This window comes from Pterocles gutturalis, unplaced genomic scaffold, assembly GCF_000699245.1.
Source record: "Pterocles gutturalis isolate BGI_N339 unplaced genomic scaffold, ASM69924v1 scaffold39621, whole genome shotgun sequence".
In the NCBI taxonomy this organism is placed as follows: Eukaryota; Metazoa; Chordata; class Aves; order Pterocliformes; family Pteroclidae; genus Pterocles; species Pterocles gutturalis.
The window spans coordinates 21,339-39,971 of NW_010106875.1; the positions used below are offsets into that span (position 1 = coordinate 21,339).

Below are 18,633 nucleotides of genomic sequence, written 5' to 3' on the forward strand. Positions count from 1 at the left end.
TTTTGATTTGGTCATTATGATCAACGGATTTAACTACAGCCCTTCCAACGTAATTCCCTAACAGAGTCCCAGTACATATTGTTCACTAAACGTAGCTATTTTCTAGATCACCTTTTCATTAATTCTGTGCTCCATCTGTATGTGTCATAGCACAGACAGGACACCCATTGAACAGTCAAAGCAAGCCACAGGCCAGATTTCTACAGGGATTTTTTGGGGAGTGAAGGGCAGTAAATAAGGAGAATAAAAGGATATTATTTTTTATGAAGAACAATCACTTTGAAATGTGACGTATAGCTGAATAACACAGAATCTTAATTTTATTTTAGTAGTCATCTTAAAAAGTAGTCCTGTCTCTTTCAATATTAATCATCATGCCACAGACTGTAATTTTTTGCGTGGCCCTCAAATTGCAGAAAACTATGTGTCTATCCTGGAGAGAACTTGCTTGTATTGTGGATGGCATGCAAGCTGAGAATGCCTCTCAGCTCTCTTGGGAAAACAAAGTAGAAAGAAGACATTAAAATGAGTTTGATGTAGACAATGACAATATTTCTCATTCAAAAATCTCAAAACTTATTCAAAATATAGACTGCTGACTAAACAAGTCCAATATTTTCTAGGGGTTTCTGTGTATCAGTACTTATTATCTGTGCATCTGCTTTCCCAGGCTTTTTGCAATGATGTTGTGCATAATATGAGCACCAGAAAACTTTTCAGGTAAGATTTGTTTTATGGTTATTTTCTCACAGAATAGCATTACTTAGCAACAGAAGAAAAATGAGTTGGATTATCGTTATTACTACTTTTGCCACCATGTGGGACTCCTTGAAAGCAATTTCAGTAATTTTAGACCACTAGGAATTTCACAGCATCCTACCTTGGTTTGGTTTAGAAACCTCAAGGGAAGAAATATTCGGCCATATCCTATCAAACTTTGGAGGATCTGCATGCATCAGGAAAAATCAGGTTTTGTTATTTACATCTGTGATATTGTTCTAAACAGGCAAGCATATGGACAGAGACATAGATTACAAACATCCATTACTGGACTAGTCTAGGTTGCACTTGAACAGTACATGACTCCACAGTGAACAAGAAAACAAGCAATTGATGATTCCCAAAACACCAAATGGACATAAAATGGTGTGCATAACAATTTATCTTCAGTGGTTTAAAATATAATTTTTCTTGATGAGAAGATGTCCTAGACCAATATACGTGATTCTAACACCAGGAACAAAACAGGAACATATTCTGTTAAATCTGCTGTGTAGAGATAAAATGACAATATCAGACAAATATGGATTTCTTACCCAAGACATGTCTTACCGTAACATCCTGTTTTAGGGCCTTTTGAGTGAATTATATTTCTGTTATCAGAAGAAATATATTTGCCAGTAGAGTGGGCCCTGTATTTTGCTTTCACACTTTTGTGTGTTGTATCTCTTTCCTATGACCTCTACTGATATATTTTACAGCTTGATTTTTTTTGTAAGATCATTAAATGTATACATTTCTTAAACGCCCTACATAATGTGTTACCTACATGTAGAAGCAATTTGTCTCTCAGCAAAAGAATAAGCTATGTCTCTTTAGAGCTTCATCTCCTTTGGTCAATGCACTTTGGGGCTAGGGTAGTGGGGAGTGATAATCCTTAGCAGAATGGTGCTCGCTGTTGGAGCTGAGAGTAAGTAAAGGGGATGGGGTTGCAGTAGGAGGAAAGAAAGCTCTCCTTTGAGCCCTGATCTGGGAAATGGTATTTATACTATCCTTATTCTTCTGTTATAATCTTTTCTCTGTTTTCACCTGTCTAGGTTTGAATGCCAGATTTAGACCACATTTTTGTCATCTTCTGTGGGTACTGCAGTGGTTGTGTCCTTTCTGAGCTGAACAGAATTTTCCTTAATGGTCACATCAGCCTACATAGCAGTGATATTAGTGGGGAGAGAGCTGTTTCTTCATTTCTACCTACCAGGAACTCAGTTGGGTAGTGAGTAGATTGTAGTTGTCACAACTTTGTTGGCATTAAGGGTCTGGGCTTATAGGTCTTTTGGAAGAAGGTGTGTTTCACTACTATGTCCACCTTAGTGGAAGACCTGCAGGGATGTTATGACAAAAAGACTGGGGCTTCACACATCTGATGTGGAAGGAGGACATGATTTTTTTTCATAGTATCTTCTGACCCATTTGCAAAGGGTGAAGAGAAATTGGCTGGGTGGGCATGGCTGTCCCAAAAGTCGTCCTACATAGCGAACAATTCAAGGAAAGGATGTTGATCTGCATTGTTAGGTAGTCTTCTGCAACTGAATCAGTCAAGTTGTGATATAATCACATCATTACATCATATTATTGCATTTTTTTTCCTTATCAATCAAGAACATGTAAGAAGGAAAAACTGAGTCAGTTTGGTAGATTCTCAAACAGTCTTATGTATTGATAAAAAATAACCTGCCTCTACAGGTCAGATCCACCAATTCACACACATAGGAAGTGCAAACACAATAGAGCGTATGCCAAAAGGGATCTAAAAGCCATACTTACTGAGGTGGCACGATAACCCTAGCCCACTGAAAGACTGTAATTCCACGCACCTGAGACACCACCTTCCTCCTCCTCCTGGAACACTGACTGACCAGTTATGTTAAAGAAGCTTCAAGCACACACAGACAAATTATTGCACAGTTAATTCACTGTTAAAGTTTTGTTAGTTTTAGGAACACTTAGGCTTGACCTAAAGATTTTAAAGGGACTGAACATTAAAGAATACATATAAAAATCAGGAGCTACAAAAGGAAACACAATCTTTATTGACTGCGTTGTCCTGCTGTCCGCTGAGCCTTTTTCTCTTTCACCCATTGTGCAACATCAGGGTTGTTGCAGAAAACCTGTAACATTTCAGACTGGACCTTCCAGTGTCCTGCTTCTGTTGTTGAATACTGCGTAGCACACCCACTCCAAAAATTCACATGCAATTTCTTCAATTGAAATGGCCTAGGTGTTGCCAGAATTAAAAGAAATAGCATCAAAGCTCTGTAACGCCTTAGGACTAACCCTCTGGAATATCTGTCATTTAATAAGCTGTAAGTCCTACATAGGACATCAGATATTTTATATACTCTGATTCATATAATCAATAATATTTCATATATAATCTTATTCTGATGATGATTTCCCCAAGTAATCCCTTGTCTTGTCCAAATCAAATCATGACTTCTATGACAGAAAAATCAGTGTTACATATTTCTTAGGAATCCTTTAAATGCTCTAGGTCTGTGCTCATTTTATCAAACTTGCTTAAAACGGAGGTTGTGACTTACTGCAACGTAACTAAAAATTCCTGACCCTTTAAATTAGATTACATTGAGCTGAGTTTCTTAATGGGCATTCAAAACAGTAAAGAGCATATTTACAGTGCCTAAAGATTACCCACTAAGTACCATTACTAGTGATTATTACTAGTTATAAGTGATAATTATAACCATCCTAGAAGGGACTTCTGGAGGTCATTTGTTTCCACCCTTTGCTCATAGCAGGGTCAACTTCAAAGTTAGATGAGGTTGTTAAGGGTCACATCCAGCTGAGACCAGCTGCTGTGTTCAGTGTCTCTGGGCTGCCTGGTAATGTGGTTAATGCTTCCAGGGACTTAATGCTTCTATTATACGTGCTTTTTGTTTTGTTTTATAGTCTTTGGTAAATTTGGTAATATTTTTTTTCTTATATCCTTATTCATGGAATGTATTATTACCAAGATTACAGGTTTCTTGATAAAGGCCTCTCTTCTTATCTTTGAAATTTTCTGGTGTTTTTTTTTTTTATTCTTTCAGTGGGGACGACTTTAAATGCTTTATCTAAAAAGCTGTGTGAGATGTCCAAGTCAAAGAATGTTGACTGTCATTGCCACAAGTATATTGGAGCAGATGAGTCATCCTTTGAACCGGCACTGGGAAGATTCATTTAGCAGCTAGTTATTCTTTTATCATAACTTGTGAAAATATTTCTAGTCCTCAGTGATTACCACTAAGGGTTTTATTTATAGAGAAGTTGACTAGATAAACCAAGCTTTCATAGAACAGTTCCATATATGGATGCTATATTCTGTAATTAAAGTCATTATTTGCCAGAATAATTAATGAAATTTGCTGTAGGTATTCTAGAAGATGTGCTATATAAATCTACTGCAACATATTCTATGATAGTTATTCTGGGCCTACAAGGCTACAGAAATGTGAAAAGGAGTTTCTAAAAGCATGTTTTAGTGTTATTATTTGAAAGTGAAGATACCATAGGCACCTTTAAGGGTATGTGAGCTATATGACTGAGCAGAAAATCAGATATGATATTTTAAATTTACATTGGAAACTTCTGCATTTTTAGTTACTATTGTTCTGAAGCCAATTATATGCAGAAAATAAGTATTGTAAAAAAGAATAATCTTACTGTCATGAAGTAAGGAGAAACTGATTGCATGATATTTACTAGGTGTATGATAATTTCTTTTTTTTTTTTTTTTTTTTTTTCTCCCCAATCCTTTTTTTGGATATACAGTATCAGAATTACCTCTGATATTAAATGAAGAAAATCTGTCTCAAATATTCACCAGAACTGCAGCCTGCATAATGGCCTAACATCATGGTTTCAGACTGGGGAAATAATGGAAATGAACGAGTTTTTTCAGCCTGATTCCAACCAGACAGCTGTGCATGAAAAAAAAAAAAAAAACCCGTCATGATGTTGGCAGAAATTAATCAGCTGGTTTCTCACTCCAACCAAGTACCAAGCTGGCAGTAAAATTAAAATGTATTCCCACTGAGAGGGGCTATCCTTCCTCAGGGATGAAGAGCGCAGGTGACGGAGCGTATGAGACTAAGTTGCTGCCTGGGCATCTGTGCTCTACAGCAGACTAACATATTTTCATCTCCTAAACTGTTTCTGCTGACCCAGTTCACAAACAATGCATTTGCTGAAAATTGTATATGATAAATCGGTAAGTTAAATAACGCTTGCTCTAATGGCAGACAGGGCGTGCTTGTGTTGACAACTATCATTACTTATTTAATTTATAATAATAAGGAAACCTAGTGAGAGAGCCTGATTAAGATTTTTTTTAACTTTCCTTCAACTTCTATTTAAAACACAAAAAAGCATTAAAAAATTGTCAGTGTAAGCTTAATGATTCTAGTTGAAGTCCATGTTTCTAGTCATAGAAAACTGGCCTTGCCACTGCCTCTTTTAAACCATGAGTAGTTGAGAGTGAATATCTATTCTAAAATACAGATGTCTGCTGAGGACAGTGGAGTTATATGGTATGACAGCTGTTTTAGGTGTTAATATTAGACAAAAAATTAGGAAAAGTAATGCTCACTGAAATCAATGGCAAGTTTAGTAACTGCTGGAATAATTGTGTGTGTTTATATCAGATCATATTCCACCACTTCTTGCAAAGATCACGCTACCATTATTACAGCATTTCTATCTCTTCAGGTCTGTTTGAAGTCATGATAACCTACCTCACATGGAAGTTGCCTTTCAGCACTTTCATAACTCTGCAAAAATCTAACTCATCAAAGGAGAAGTAATGCTGCAAAAGTCTTTTTAAAAAAATCACCTCTTTGTTTTTTTAAGTTTAAAAAAAATATACTTGGCCAATGTTAGTCAATCTTTTTTGGAGCAATGTAGGAAGTTTCATACCTGTTCCTTTGAAGAAAGGAGAATTCTGCATAATTGGGAAGATGTGGTTGTTTTATGGCAGCTCCTCAGCCATAACAGCTTTTATAACTGTTGGAAGAATTTAAATGCAATTAGTCCTTTATGTGTCCACTTGTCTTAGAGTAAAAGAAAGTGATCTTTTTAGAGGCTTAAAAAAAACAACCAACCTAATGATCCAGCTCTGGAAACTTTTAGGTATCAGAAAAAAATCCACTGATTTTAACAAATGTGTTTGCTAATTCTCAAACTAATGAGGTCTGAGGGACTATTCTTCAATTGTAAGTCTTTCCATTAAAATGTTTGCAAAAGTGCACAATGAATTCAAGTCTTGTTGGAAGCAAATATTTAGGTACTATCTCATGACAAAAAGTAAATAATTTTGTTGAAAGTTTGCAGGGGTTGTTCCTTTTTATTTTGATTGGTTTTGCTTTTTCCTACAAAGATGCTGAAACTGGTTGGTCAACTAGGATTATTGTACAGTAACTCACAACTGATGAAGAAAAGGAAATCAAAATATTTTTTTAAAAAGCAGAATGCTGATTTGGAAACCTCATTCTTCCCTTATACTCTATGAAATAAACTGATTACATGTCTGGGGGACAGAAAGAAAAAGAGGAGAGGGAAAAATATAGAAGTGTATTTTTTCCCCAGCAATTTATCCCCTATAGATAATTAGATTTTTAAATATCTTTGTGGATCATGTCTGCTCTCTATAAACTTTCTTGAGTAAATGCAGCTAAACTTGCATATTGCAAGTGCAATGTGTTTTGCATGGGTACCATGGTACATATTGAACTGGTGGTATCTCATTTTCAATAGTTTCCTGTCTTGTGATTGTTTATTAATGGTTAAAACAAAGATAACTGTGAACTAAAGAATTTCTCATCTATTACAGCAAATCAAAAAAGCACTGAAAAGACTATTAGACTGATACACTGTTTTTAACTAACCCAAGATGATGAAGGTAAACTGGGATGAAGACTGAGAAACAATACTAAACTGACAGTGGCCATGTCTACTCGACTGGTGAGAATGGCTCTTCTTATCTGCTAAAATTGGTGGATCTGGCAAAACAAAAACTGAAACAAAGGCTCCCCCAAATCCCACCCCAACAACCCGTCAGTGCTCCCTAGAGCAGTGTTGGTAATTTCTGACCCCGCACTAGAAATCACTCTGCAAAGAGATGGTTTTGTCCCAGCCCTGGGGTCAGTGCAGGTGCTCTGCTTAGTGAACTTCAAGGGTGAAATCCTAGTTATACAGAAGAAAACTGGCTTTGTTATGAATCCTACCAGGTAAGTAAACTACTCATAATGTATTTTATTTGGAATGTTAAATTCAGACCCAGCATTCAAATGAGTGCATTTTATGACAGAGGCTATCAGTATTTTCCTTCAGGCTAGTAATGTTTTTAATATCATGGAAAATCTACCTGTTAAAGTGAAAAATTCTGAGTGCTTCAAAATATTAAGGGAGGGAAAACAAATACTGTTACCGGCTTGATATTATAATCTGTTACTTAGATAAGGTGATTGCCTTAGACTAGGAGCCTGATTAACAGTAATATTTATTAAAAAGTCAAATTTGGATAAAATGGAATTGAAATGAGAATATTTTGCTAGTATGTTTGTAATAATATATATAGTCCGAAGACAATATTTAAAAGTTCTAAGGAGAAAAACATCTTAATGGTCTCTCAACAGTACAGCTCTCTCTGTAAAACTTGACCTCAAATAATAATAGAAAAGTAATGTACAATCTAGTTATGCATGTTTATATCCTACTGACACATGTGGGTGTTGTGTATGTACTGTAGTCCAGAGCTTGGCATTGTAATGGCTTTGATCCCATGACTGTAAATTTAAATGAGAGAACTCAGTTACCACAAAGGGGCAAAATCAGGTTGAAAATACTTTGTGTTGTTAAAAAAAAGAAAAAAAAAACCGCTAGTATTTGCTCTCACAACATTTTGATATATGTTTGCTACATTACAATTTCATAACAAATGTGTAAAATAATTAAAGCTGCACTCATCCTGACGCTATTTTAGTTCCAGAAAAATATCTACTAGCTCTTTCAAGGTTAACAAAACAATAAAATAAAAGAGTGCCCATTCAGTCTTTTTTTTTTTTTTTACTTTTGTGTCTTGCATTCATTATCGTTAAAAAAAAAAAGTTCTCTTAATTTGCAACTGGCTATAAAGAAGAACAAAAACATAGAGAACAAAGTAGAAAATACCATTTGATTATCGTGATTGCATCTTGCACTTGGGTGCACGGTCTGTCTCTAAACTCTGACTCATCTGCCACCAGCAGGCTTTAAGGTGATAATCACCCACACAGAGCTATTTGCAAATCACGTCTATCCTATCCTGTATCTAATTATACCCTTTATAACAACTGTTTAGCATAATTAGTGGAGTTATGCTTTACAGGAATAGAGAACGAAGCTCTAGTTTAGGAGATTCAACTTTTTGAAGGCATACATATACAGATTAGTAACTTTGGTGTTTTTTCACAAAAATTAACATTTTGATGCATCGGTCTATGTAAAATTGTACAATCATTATTTTAGCAAGTAAAATAATGTAGTTTTCAGAATATTTACATACTGTAGGTAAGCATTGCTTAAAATTATGAAATGGTTTTGGGACTCATTAATTGCTAACACTTTCACCAGTATTTTTCCAGACATGGCTGAAAAATGCTGAAAGGGCCAGCACTGGAAACCATAATGCTGGAAATGATCAGAGAACCTATTATTCAACTGATAGACAACAGCAGGTACAAACAACCTTAATGGGAAAGCTCTGATTTTTTTTTTTTTTTCTTCTAGATGATCAGAAAGGATGTTTACTTAGTGACCACTCTTTCTTTATGTTCAAACTTTCATGATGAGCTGCTTTAATACAAGACCCTTTAAGGTAAAAAAACAGAGTAGAGAATGATACATATATGTGCACACACGTAAATATATTTTCTTTTTCTTTGCTTGCTTTCATTGCAGTGGCATCTTCTTTGTATGCTGGCAGTTTAGTCTTTGTAACCCCTCACCCCAAGCCCATCCTCCTTATGTACTAGAAAAAAGCTTGAAGCACACCAAAGCAAATACCCTCCCCCCCATTAGTGTTTGCTGCCAGGCAAAATAAAACCTAAACTATCTCCTGAGAGTAACTTCCTGTCCCCAGATGGGGAAAAAACTCTGCTGATATGAACACAAACATTGTATTAGCATAGACAAAAGAAAAAGTCATGCAGAATCCACTAAAGCAGCCACAACTAATTAATCTTGTTTGGTTTTATGTGTCAGTTGTACTTCTGTTAAATTCTCTTAGAGACCAGGATAAATTTATGGGTTCTATCCTTGTTTAACAATAATTCTGCTATTTCTATCTTATAGGAAAGATGTTCAGAACATTGTGCAAGTAGAACTATTTCCCCCCTGAGCTGTGTAAGAAAAAACACATGAAAAAACCAAGCAGAGTATCGGTATCTACTTGTGGTCATGAAGAGATGCTCATGCTCCATCCTTTCTAGGTAGGCAAAGAAATTTGTTGAATTCTACCACATATTATTCCAAGACATTTACAGGAGATTAAAGATACAGCACAGACTTGCAGAAACTCTTGTATTTCCTATGGAACGTTAAACAGAATTTTCTCTAATCACTCCAGTGTAAAATACAAAGAGGTCAACAATGCATCCTTTCGGTTCACCATTGTTTAAAAGGTATTTGAGTTTCCCTATTAAGTTTTCAAAGGCCAACATCTGCTGATGCTCAGAAATGGTAGATGTGGTGACGAAGGCTGTATGGAGTGTGAAGTGAAAACACAACCATATAGTCCATGCAACACAGTACTAAGAAACTGTAGCACAACCGAACTCCAAGGAACTATTTTCCCATTCATCCCATTTCTGTTATTAGAGCCAAGAATATTCCTGAGAACAGCGACATAAACTTCTCTTTCATTTAGTTTATTTTTTGTTTATAAAATATATGTATGAACACAAAATTTTGAAAATAGCATATCACTATGCATTTGCAGGCATGCAACTGCCAAAGGAGATATTATAGCAGGAAAATTACACTATTAAGACTGAAGGCTTTCATTTGCATGTTATTGTCATTGACGCCGTGTCACTATTTAAAGCTGTAAACCAGATGCCATGGCATTCAGCTGTTAATACTGCTCTTATTTGCAAGGAGGCTAGTTTTGATGGCATTTGACTTGCTGTCTAGAGCTTAACAAATCAGCGCCATTCATGAGCTTAAGTAAATTGAGCTGATTTATAAATTGACAGACCTGACCCTGCATCATAAGAAGCGAGACAGTTTTACCCAAATTATTAGAAGCTTTTCAGTTGGATATCAGGTATGTTAAACCGCATTTTGTTACTGTGATATTTTATCATTGTGATAGTCCTGCATCACACAAGTTGTGTCTAACGCCTCTACAAAGCTGAGGCTGTGGGGATTATTTTTCCAGTCAGCCACAGCAGGATCTCATTTCTGCCTCCCTGTTTTATTTGTAATCAGCTAACGTGCCATGACTGTGTGCACTTCTCAGCTGTGGAACTCAGCTGAGACTCACAGCTGAGCTACTGTGCACTAAGTCCCTTCAAGTGTTTTATTTAACTAATCACCTGTTTCATTGACATAGCAGTTCTTTATATAATGGTGTTAAGGTTTGGTTATAGTTTAAGTGTAATATTTTGGTGTTTTAATTGCCTACTAGGAAAGCAGGTTTTTGTGAAGGAACACAGTTCTTTTTATTTTGTGGAGTAAAGCCCAGTTCAAAGGCTGCTGGAGTTAATGCAAAGATTCCAGCAGATAGACTTAAGCTACTTCATAGAACTGAAAACCCTTACATTTATAAACTCTTCCATTTGCTCTTTGAATTTACACAAGTACATACACGCATGAAAATTAATGGTTCTATATTTCTCTGTATTAGCAAACACTTATTTTGGAAAAAATGCTGAAGAAATATTTTCTGTGGAACAGTCTTAATTCTCTGTATAGCACTCAGTTGTCATCTGCTCATCAGAACTGATCAGAAAATCTGTGGTTGAAGGCAGATGTCACGAGTGACATTCTCTCTGACCGCATAATACGGTTATATGTTAATGCAACAGAGGAAAGCCAATACATAGCCCTGCGCTATAGAGCACATTTTCAGAGGAACATTATCTACAACAGAAAGGGATGTTGGGAAATTAGATCCAAGAAGCTGAATGACGATGCAAAACAATACTGGTTTTATTACTTACTACCAATACTGGAAATACTGGGTATACCTGTAGAGAAAGAAAACACAAAAAAGTAAAGTTAGCTGTTTGCTGTAGCTGGCTGAGCTATTACACCTAAGATTCTGAAAACAATTTTCAGAATATTATATCAATACATAGTTAAATTCAAGCAACTGCAAATATGTACCCAGCCCTTCATAAATGCAGAGTCTTTAGATGTTTCAGTACGACGCTGCAGGGACCACTAAAATGTATTGACAGATGGGTATTTCTGGGACCTACACCAGCTCTCTGAACTTCATGAATTTGTTCAGAACAGTTTTGTATTTCAACTAACCAGCCATTAAGTTTAATGCTCTAGATAAAAATATCAGTCATGCATGTATTATGCAGATCTAGGAGAATAATTTAACCAAGAAATAGATGCATTGCTAACTGCTTTGGCTAGCTGCTTAAATCAATTGATACCTTCTGTTGCATTAATCGTATATAGCTATTTTTTCCTCTTTTACCTGATGGTTATCTAAATTAAGCCAGGGGAAAAGAAATGTAATTGAGCGAAACAATCTAATGCATTAGATTGGTCATATTGACTAAGCTTCTCATTGATTTTCCTTTTTTTTTTCTTCCCCCCCTCTGCTTTCATTTCACTTCCTAAACTGAATTAATGCAAGGAAACCATTCCAGAGGCAGACGAGATTTACCAGAAGAGGTGGGGCTGCTGAGGAGTAAACTCCTCTGCTGGATTAGCAACGCGGGATCTCAGGTTGCATGATGCAGTCCCATGTGGCTTGTTGTCAGGTCTGCCCTGAAAGGTGTGTAGCACAAGAATATGGATGTGAAATCCTTCCTGAAATGCCATTTTGTTTAGATGAAATGGCATTGCTAATGGCAGTATTGCTAGTCTCTTGTGTTAAAGTCACAAACTGCAGATCACTATTTAAATCCTGGATATTTGCATCCTCTCTGTTAAATACAGTTTGCCTTTTGTAAGTTTTATTGACTTTTGATGGCATGCATTTTACTGCAGAAATCTGCCTGTTTCTCCATTAAACATCTGCTATACTTCTTTCAACATCTATCTTGAAGTTCTGTCTTACTCAGAGACAGCATGGACCTCATTCTGCAATTAGGCAAACTGGAGTGAAGGAACGTCTTGGGGATAAATGATATTCATTGTAAGCTAGGTTGCAGAGTCAAGCTGGGAACACTTCTAACTCGTGGTGTGGCAAAGACAATGCTGAAGTAATTGCATCTGCAGAATGGTGACCATAAGCAGATCTTTTGTGTTTCACCACAGCAGTCCTGGGGCACACGTCAGAATCGCAGCTCTCTGGTTTCATATCCTATGGACCCTGGCATCTGGCAGAGTGCTGGGCACTGCAATGGAGACAGCACCTGCTGCTAACTGAGCCCCACACTCAGATGTTGTTCGCAAAATTATTTCTACTTCTGCTGAGACTAACAGGTATTTTCCAAAATTTTAGAATCATAAGGTATTAAAAGCTAAATAAAAATATCATCATAATAGAACTATGCAGTTACAATTCTAGAAGTAACAAGAAGTGCTTTTTTCAGTTAGGATAATGTAAGAGAACTTCTGTCCTTTTGTCTTGAATGTCAAAAAGGCAATCAATTTTCAAATAATTTTCCCCAAAGTTTCAGTAGCAGCTTGTTTACATTTTTGCAAGTCACTGTAGCTGTTTTAAATTAGCAAGATTCATTTTCCCTTATACACTGATGGAACCTGTACAAAGATAAAATACAGATACTGTGTTCTCGCACTTTCACTGTGAAATGGTATTTGTATTTCCTCTGGGTATACTCCCCCACCTCAAACCTCTCTCTCTCCCTCTCTCCCTCTCTCCTACACGCACATACGAATATCCTTTCCTCTCTCTCCTGAACAGATTGCAGCAAGGGGAGAGGTTTTCCTGTAAGTCTGCTCTCCTCATTTTACTGTATTTCAAAATTTTCAATGAATTCATAGTGATAAATGCTTCCTGGGCAGAGAATAATGAAAACAAGACATGTGTGCTAGCCTGGAGGGCTCTGTATTAACCTTGTAAAGATGCCTTTCTTTTGTTAGAAACACTCTTTTGCTGTTTCTGTACAGAGTTTCAGGGTTGATGCGATCTTCTGTAAGCAGCTTCATTTTTCGTAATACCAGGTATCCCTGTGTGTGGTGGCTGGCCTTGACAGAGCACTGCTTTATGCCCTTTCTGCTAAAGACGGTAAGAACGGCATTTCTAAGTTTGTTTCGAAAAGAGCTGGTTATGTAGGGCCACGAAGCAGGATCTATTAACACTCTGTGAAAACCACACATATGATGGGAAAATTATTCTTAGCACGAGTGTTTTTGTGAGATCTGGAGTTATATATTGAGCCTAGCTCTTGAATTCAGCTGAGCTGTATTTGGTGCAAGTCCTTAGGCAAGGAGGCACAGGAGGTGTGACTCTGCCTCTCCCTATGGCAGCGTGGAGGCGTGTGGGGGAACTGCACAGCTCCTCCCGTGCCACCACTGCCGGGGACAGCAACAGGCTGTCATCCCATGGCTGCCGGCCCTTTGGGTGGAAACCAGTACGTTATGTGACGTGGATCATTTTCAGTTTCTGTTGAGATCTGTGAGTACTTTGCAGCAGTGAAATGATGTGAACAGGTTAGAGTGAGAGATGAGGAATCAGCCCTGTTATTTCCCTTGATGCACAACTCTATTCCGCTAGACATAAAGAGTAAATAAAACCAACTGACTGCATTTATGTATATTCAGTTGTTAAACCAAAGCAATGTTCAGTCCAAGTAACCTTCCAGTTGAAATCACTGGGATGGTTATTAATGGTAATAGTTTTATAGCAAGGAAAGAACAAGTAAAGCGTGTAAAGAAAGTTCAGGGATAGCTACTGCCCCCGAAATGGCAAACATTGCAGAAGAAAGTCACTAATACTATTTGTTATTTTTTACTTGACTTGAGGGTGGTGGTTTGGTATATTACATGTTCACTGTAAGTGCATCTAAATTTACATGCATGACTTGAGAGAAAAAAATCTGGTGTTTTCCATTCATATGATATTCTGCATCTGCCCTGTAATTTTCTTGTTTCCTCTTTTTCCAGAAATGGGTTGTTTTAACTGTTAGCTACCATGGAGCTGACTATTGAGAATGGAGAAAAAAGAAAATCAGATGCTAGCAAAGAAAGCAAGGTTTTTATTTCTTCTATAGTTTGTGTCAGTGTGAAATCCGTAACACAAAGGAACAGTGTCAAGCTTTTGGTGAGAAGGACCACACGACTGCTTCCAGTCTTGGGGCGGGTCATACCCTTCAGTCTCTTATCATCTTATCCTGCAGTCCTCTTATCATCTCCATCGTCAACACCTGTGTGCGCTTCCTGCCTGCAGCGCAATTAACGCAGCACCTCTTCCTGGGCAGGGAGTATGTGTGGATGAAGGAATTATTCTGTCAACTCAGTCTTGGCTATCATCTTTGCCATGGGCTCCTCTGCCTCTTCTCTATCACAAGTTGAACGTGCACCTGCTGAATGACAGGGAGCCAGGGACAGGCTCCTGCTGCTATGAAGACACTATACCCAGCTCGCAGATTGCTCACATTCAGGGAAGGAGTGTTGCCAAGAGATCAGTGAATTGTCCAGGTGAGGTGACTACAGCCCAGAGACTCAGAATTAAGACTGCCTCCTATGAAGGTATGGCAGGATACATTAGTAAAAAATGCAGAGCAAGTCTGGATTCATGTTAATTGCTGGTGAAAGCTGTGTGAGAGCTTTTCTGACAAAAGAGACATCCTTGTAATTGCACTCTACACCACATATTTTAACTCTTAAACAGGAACAAAATATAATATGTTCTGACTCTTTGCTTGATAGCAAAGAGTCAGAACAGGGCTGTAAATGCCACATATGATCTTTTGCTAGAATATCTGTGCTGGAGCATTGACAACACTCCCTGCAGTGAGTCTTTTTTCCCTTTGCGACTCCTCCACTGGGGCATGATTGCAATATCAGATCCTCAGCATCAATTTCAGAAGTTCTGAATTCTCTAGTAATTTAAGCCCTGAGAAACTGGAGGAACCTAGCATCTAGTAATCCCCCAAAAGGAGTGATTGTTATGATCATAAGGGTAAACTTTTCGTGTATTTTCAAACCTGTATTCAGCCAAAGGACCATACACAGAGAAGGACACTTCTTAAGAAATTTCACGTATTTCATTGCAAGAGTCCTAGAATTCTTGCTACTGTTAATTTTGCAGTTCCTTTCTCTGTAAAGATTGAAATTTTTCAACTCTCAGAAAAAGAACTGTTTAGTCTCCACCTCTGCTTTCCCAAGCAATATCATCACAAATAAATGTGACAGAGACAACATTTAGTTATTGGTTTACTGGGTAACACCTTTTAAAATTTCGACCTTTTCTCATGATGTTTTAGTGACTCCAAACCAGTTTTGAAAACTCTCGGTCTAGGAAACTCCCACTGAGATCAAAGGATTTTTAAAGTAATCATAATTTGATAGAATATTAGACATTAGAAACTTTCACAAGTCTGAAACTCAGATTATTTCTGGAACTATGAGTGTCTTATAACAGACACTTTGCCTTCCCATGCTGCTGCTTAAGGTCTAGAACCCTCTTTCATTGCTCCCCTTCACGGTATAGGGCAAAAATAGAATTGTTTGAAACCAATGATGGAAGGAAGCAATTAATTTCCCAGCAACAGATGCCACCATAACCAGCACAAACATCCAACTCAGCAGGGTCATGCAAAAGGATAGAGTGCTGAAGAGTAATTTTTCAAACCCCATTTTAGAAAAATGCAGCAACATTATTTATAATGCATTGTTTTTTAAGTATGTACCTGCAATGTTTTGCTGGCCATTGCACTGGATACCTAGTTGGAGGGAAGTTAGTTCATAATTTGCAAGGTTTTCCTGACATGTCTATCTTCCTGAATGCTCTTGATACGCTACAGTTTTGCCCCCACCACCAAGTTTCCCAGCCTGACACTGCTTTTGTGTGACATCTTCCTGTGGCTTTACATCTTCTGTAAGCTTCATGAGCCAAAATGAATATATAATATAAAATGGGAACACTTAAGGAACTTTGCTGTTTTGTATATTTGCATTCATATCTTTTTCTCTATGAAAGATCAAAATCACCAAGAAGCAGCATTTTACCTCTTAAGGAGTGTCCCTTTCCTTCAAATCAAGACAATGTGGGTTCACCTCCTCTACCTCAGTCATGAATGTAGACACTGGAAAGTTCCTTACAGTTGTTTGGGAGAATGGGGCCCTTAGAAAATGGGACACTATTTACTTTGAGTCTGCTTTGACAGGACAGTAGGATGCAGGATCTTTTTGGTTACAGGGACACATGCTGTTTAGATTCCTGAATAGAAAGCCTGCCATCACACAACCTCTTGGCCAACTTAATTTACTCTGGTCCTTCAAGATGGCTTTGTGTCAGCAAATATTCATGGGGAAAACTATACACACAGATGAGGGGAATCAATGCAATACTTCAAGTGCCATATTTTTTGCCAGAAACTGCTTCTGTGGCAGCTGTGCTGCAATGATGCCCTGTAAGTCTTTTTCCATTCAGGAAGGATTAAGGCTGTGCTGCTGAGACAGAGGCTGTACTATCAGAGGGGGACCCACTGCAGGAGAAATTCAGTAAATGGATTGAGACCATCTGCCTAACTGTTGACTGAAAAGAATGACCAATGTTCCCCGTGTTCTGGTCAATCCTTTGTTTCACGTTGAATTAGCCAAGTCATACAACAGCTGGGAGGCGGTTTTTGCCGAGTGTCAAGCACTTCTGGTAAAGGTTATTGGTTGTGGAAGGACTGACAAAAAGCAAGCAGGCTTTGATGGATGGGAGCCCAGCACAGTCTTAGGCAGCTCTGTCTGATGGAGCAAAGAACATAAGTGCCAAAGATGATCTAAACAACAGGAGGAAGAAAAGGGCTAGTGCTGTCAGACACACACAACTGCTGAGGAGAAAAGCTATCTTGTAATACCAAGTACAGAGAAATTCAATAAGTTCCCTTTGAGTGTCAAAACATATTGCAGAACAAACTATCCATAGAATGTGGCAGCGCAAGGGAATAAATGTAATCACAAAATAGTCAATAAGATAGACTGAAAACATAAAATAAATGCTATGCGGGAGACAAATACGGAAATATTGTCAGTGCCAGTAAACAACAGAGAACTCGGTGTCTTTCACAAGCAAAGCAGGGAAAAAACGTTTTGCATTCTCCAGAAAACCTCATGTTGACTTAAAATGAGATGGATACAGAAAATAGCTTTATGTAAGTTTTAGGCTATGACTGGAGATTAATCTAGAATGGTCTTGTATTTCATGAGCTGTAGCTTGAAAAGGTATAGTAAAGTCCTACTGTCCACAAAAAAATGGCGGAACAGTGGAAACAACAGAGGTTCCAGTTGGGAAAGACTTGGAAATGGACATCAGGCTTTTTGTTGAATCTGAGCAAATTTCCCAAATTCAGAGAATCTCAAGAAAAAGGATCTTTCTATTTTATGAAAAAAATTCACGAGTGTTTCATTTATACAATTATTTTTATCTGTATGTTATTTATGTACATTCTTATAAAAAAAATCTTCAAATCCATGTGAAATCTTAAATATTTTGGCCTTAGATAGAAAAGAGAGGCTCTGAAAATTGGAGGAAGGAAGAGTATCAAAGGGATACTGTATTACTGGATTATACAAAGTATACCCAGGGAATTAAAGCAATATATCAAGGAAGTTTAGGGTCAAACCAGATAAGTTAATTCTATCACCATGGTCCAGCAAGGATTTACAGAATTCACGCCTGACTAGGGAGAGTATAGTGCTACAGCTGCATTACTGACCACGCGATGAAGCTGGTGACATAAACACAACAGGGTAAATGAAATTATGTTGTGCAGAGAGTTTACACAATAACACAAAACTTAATATGCTCCAATGGGTGCGGCATTAAATCAGAAAGTGACAAAAGAAATGAAGCTTTTGCATACCATGAATGATTGCTGCTTGTAGGAAGTCATCAGACAACCCACAAAAAGAAAAGCTGATTTAGTTCTGAGAGGTACATAGGGCCCAATTCAAGAAGTAGTTATCAGAGAACCACTTCTGGACTGAAAGTCAACATTCTTGTTGAGAAGGAAAAAGTTGGAAAAAAAATCTGCTGCAGTAATATTTAAATTTCAGAGAGTGAGCAGACAAAAAAGAGGAAGTTAGTTAAGAGAAAAGTCAAAAGAACAGCTAAAAAGATTTAATGCAAACAGCATGGAGGCAGGCTAGAGATAAAGTGTATGAGAGACTCAGAATAATCACAGGAAACCTTTATTTTTTAATTTTTTTTTTAGTTATAGAAATCAACTATCTTGAAAAAAAAAACCCAAAACCAGCATCCAACCCAAAACAGTAGAATGTTCATTTTGGAAAGACACCCTTCAAAACTGTAAGTCATCTCAGTGGAGAAAGATAGGAAAAAAAAAAGCATAAAATCTGTCAAGTTAAATATAAACTACAGATATAAAAGTTAATAATTCTTTCTTGTTAAAATAACCATGCTAGAAGCAGGAGGCCTCCCAGAGAGATGATTGAGTATATAGGCAATCAAAGTATAAAAGTACTGAATACTAAATGAATTGTTTTCACTGATGT

At 37.3% G+C, this 18,633-nt stretch overlaps 1 protein-coding gene across 1 annotated transcript in view; it reads right to left on the minus strand.

The window, feature by feature from the left end:
- Positions 1-18,633, minus strand: part of NTNG1 (netrin G1) — a gene marked incomplete at its 3' end in the record, with an annotated part of 69,703 nt that overhangs the window by 12,098 nt on the left and 38,972 nt on the right. The window contains exon 4 of the mRNA XM_010087924.1: positions 10,977-11,003. Coding sequence (XP_010086226.1) covers positions 10,977-11,003 — 27 coding nt within the window. The remainder of the gene's footprint in view (positions 1-10,976; positions 11,004-18,633) is intronic.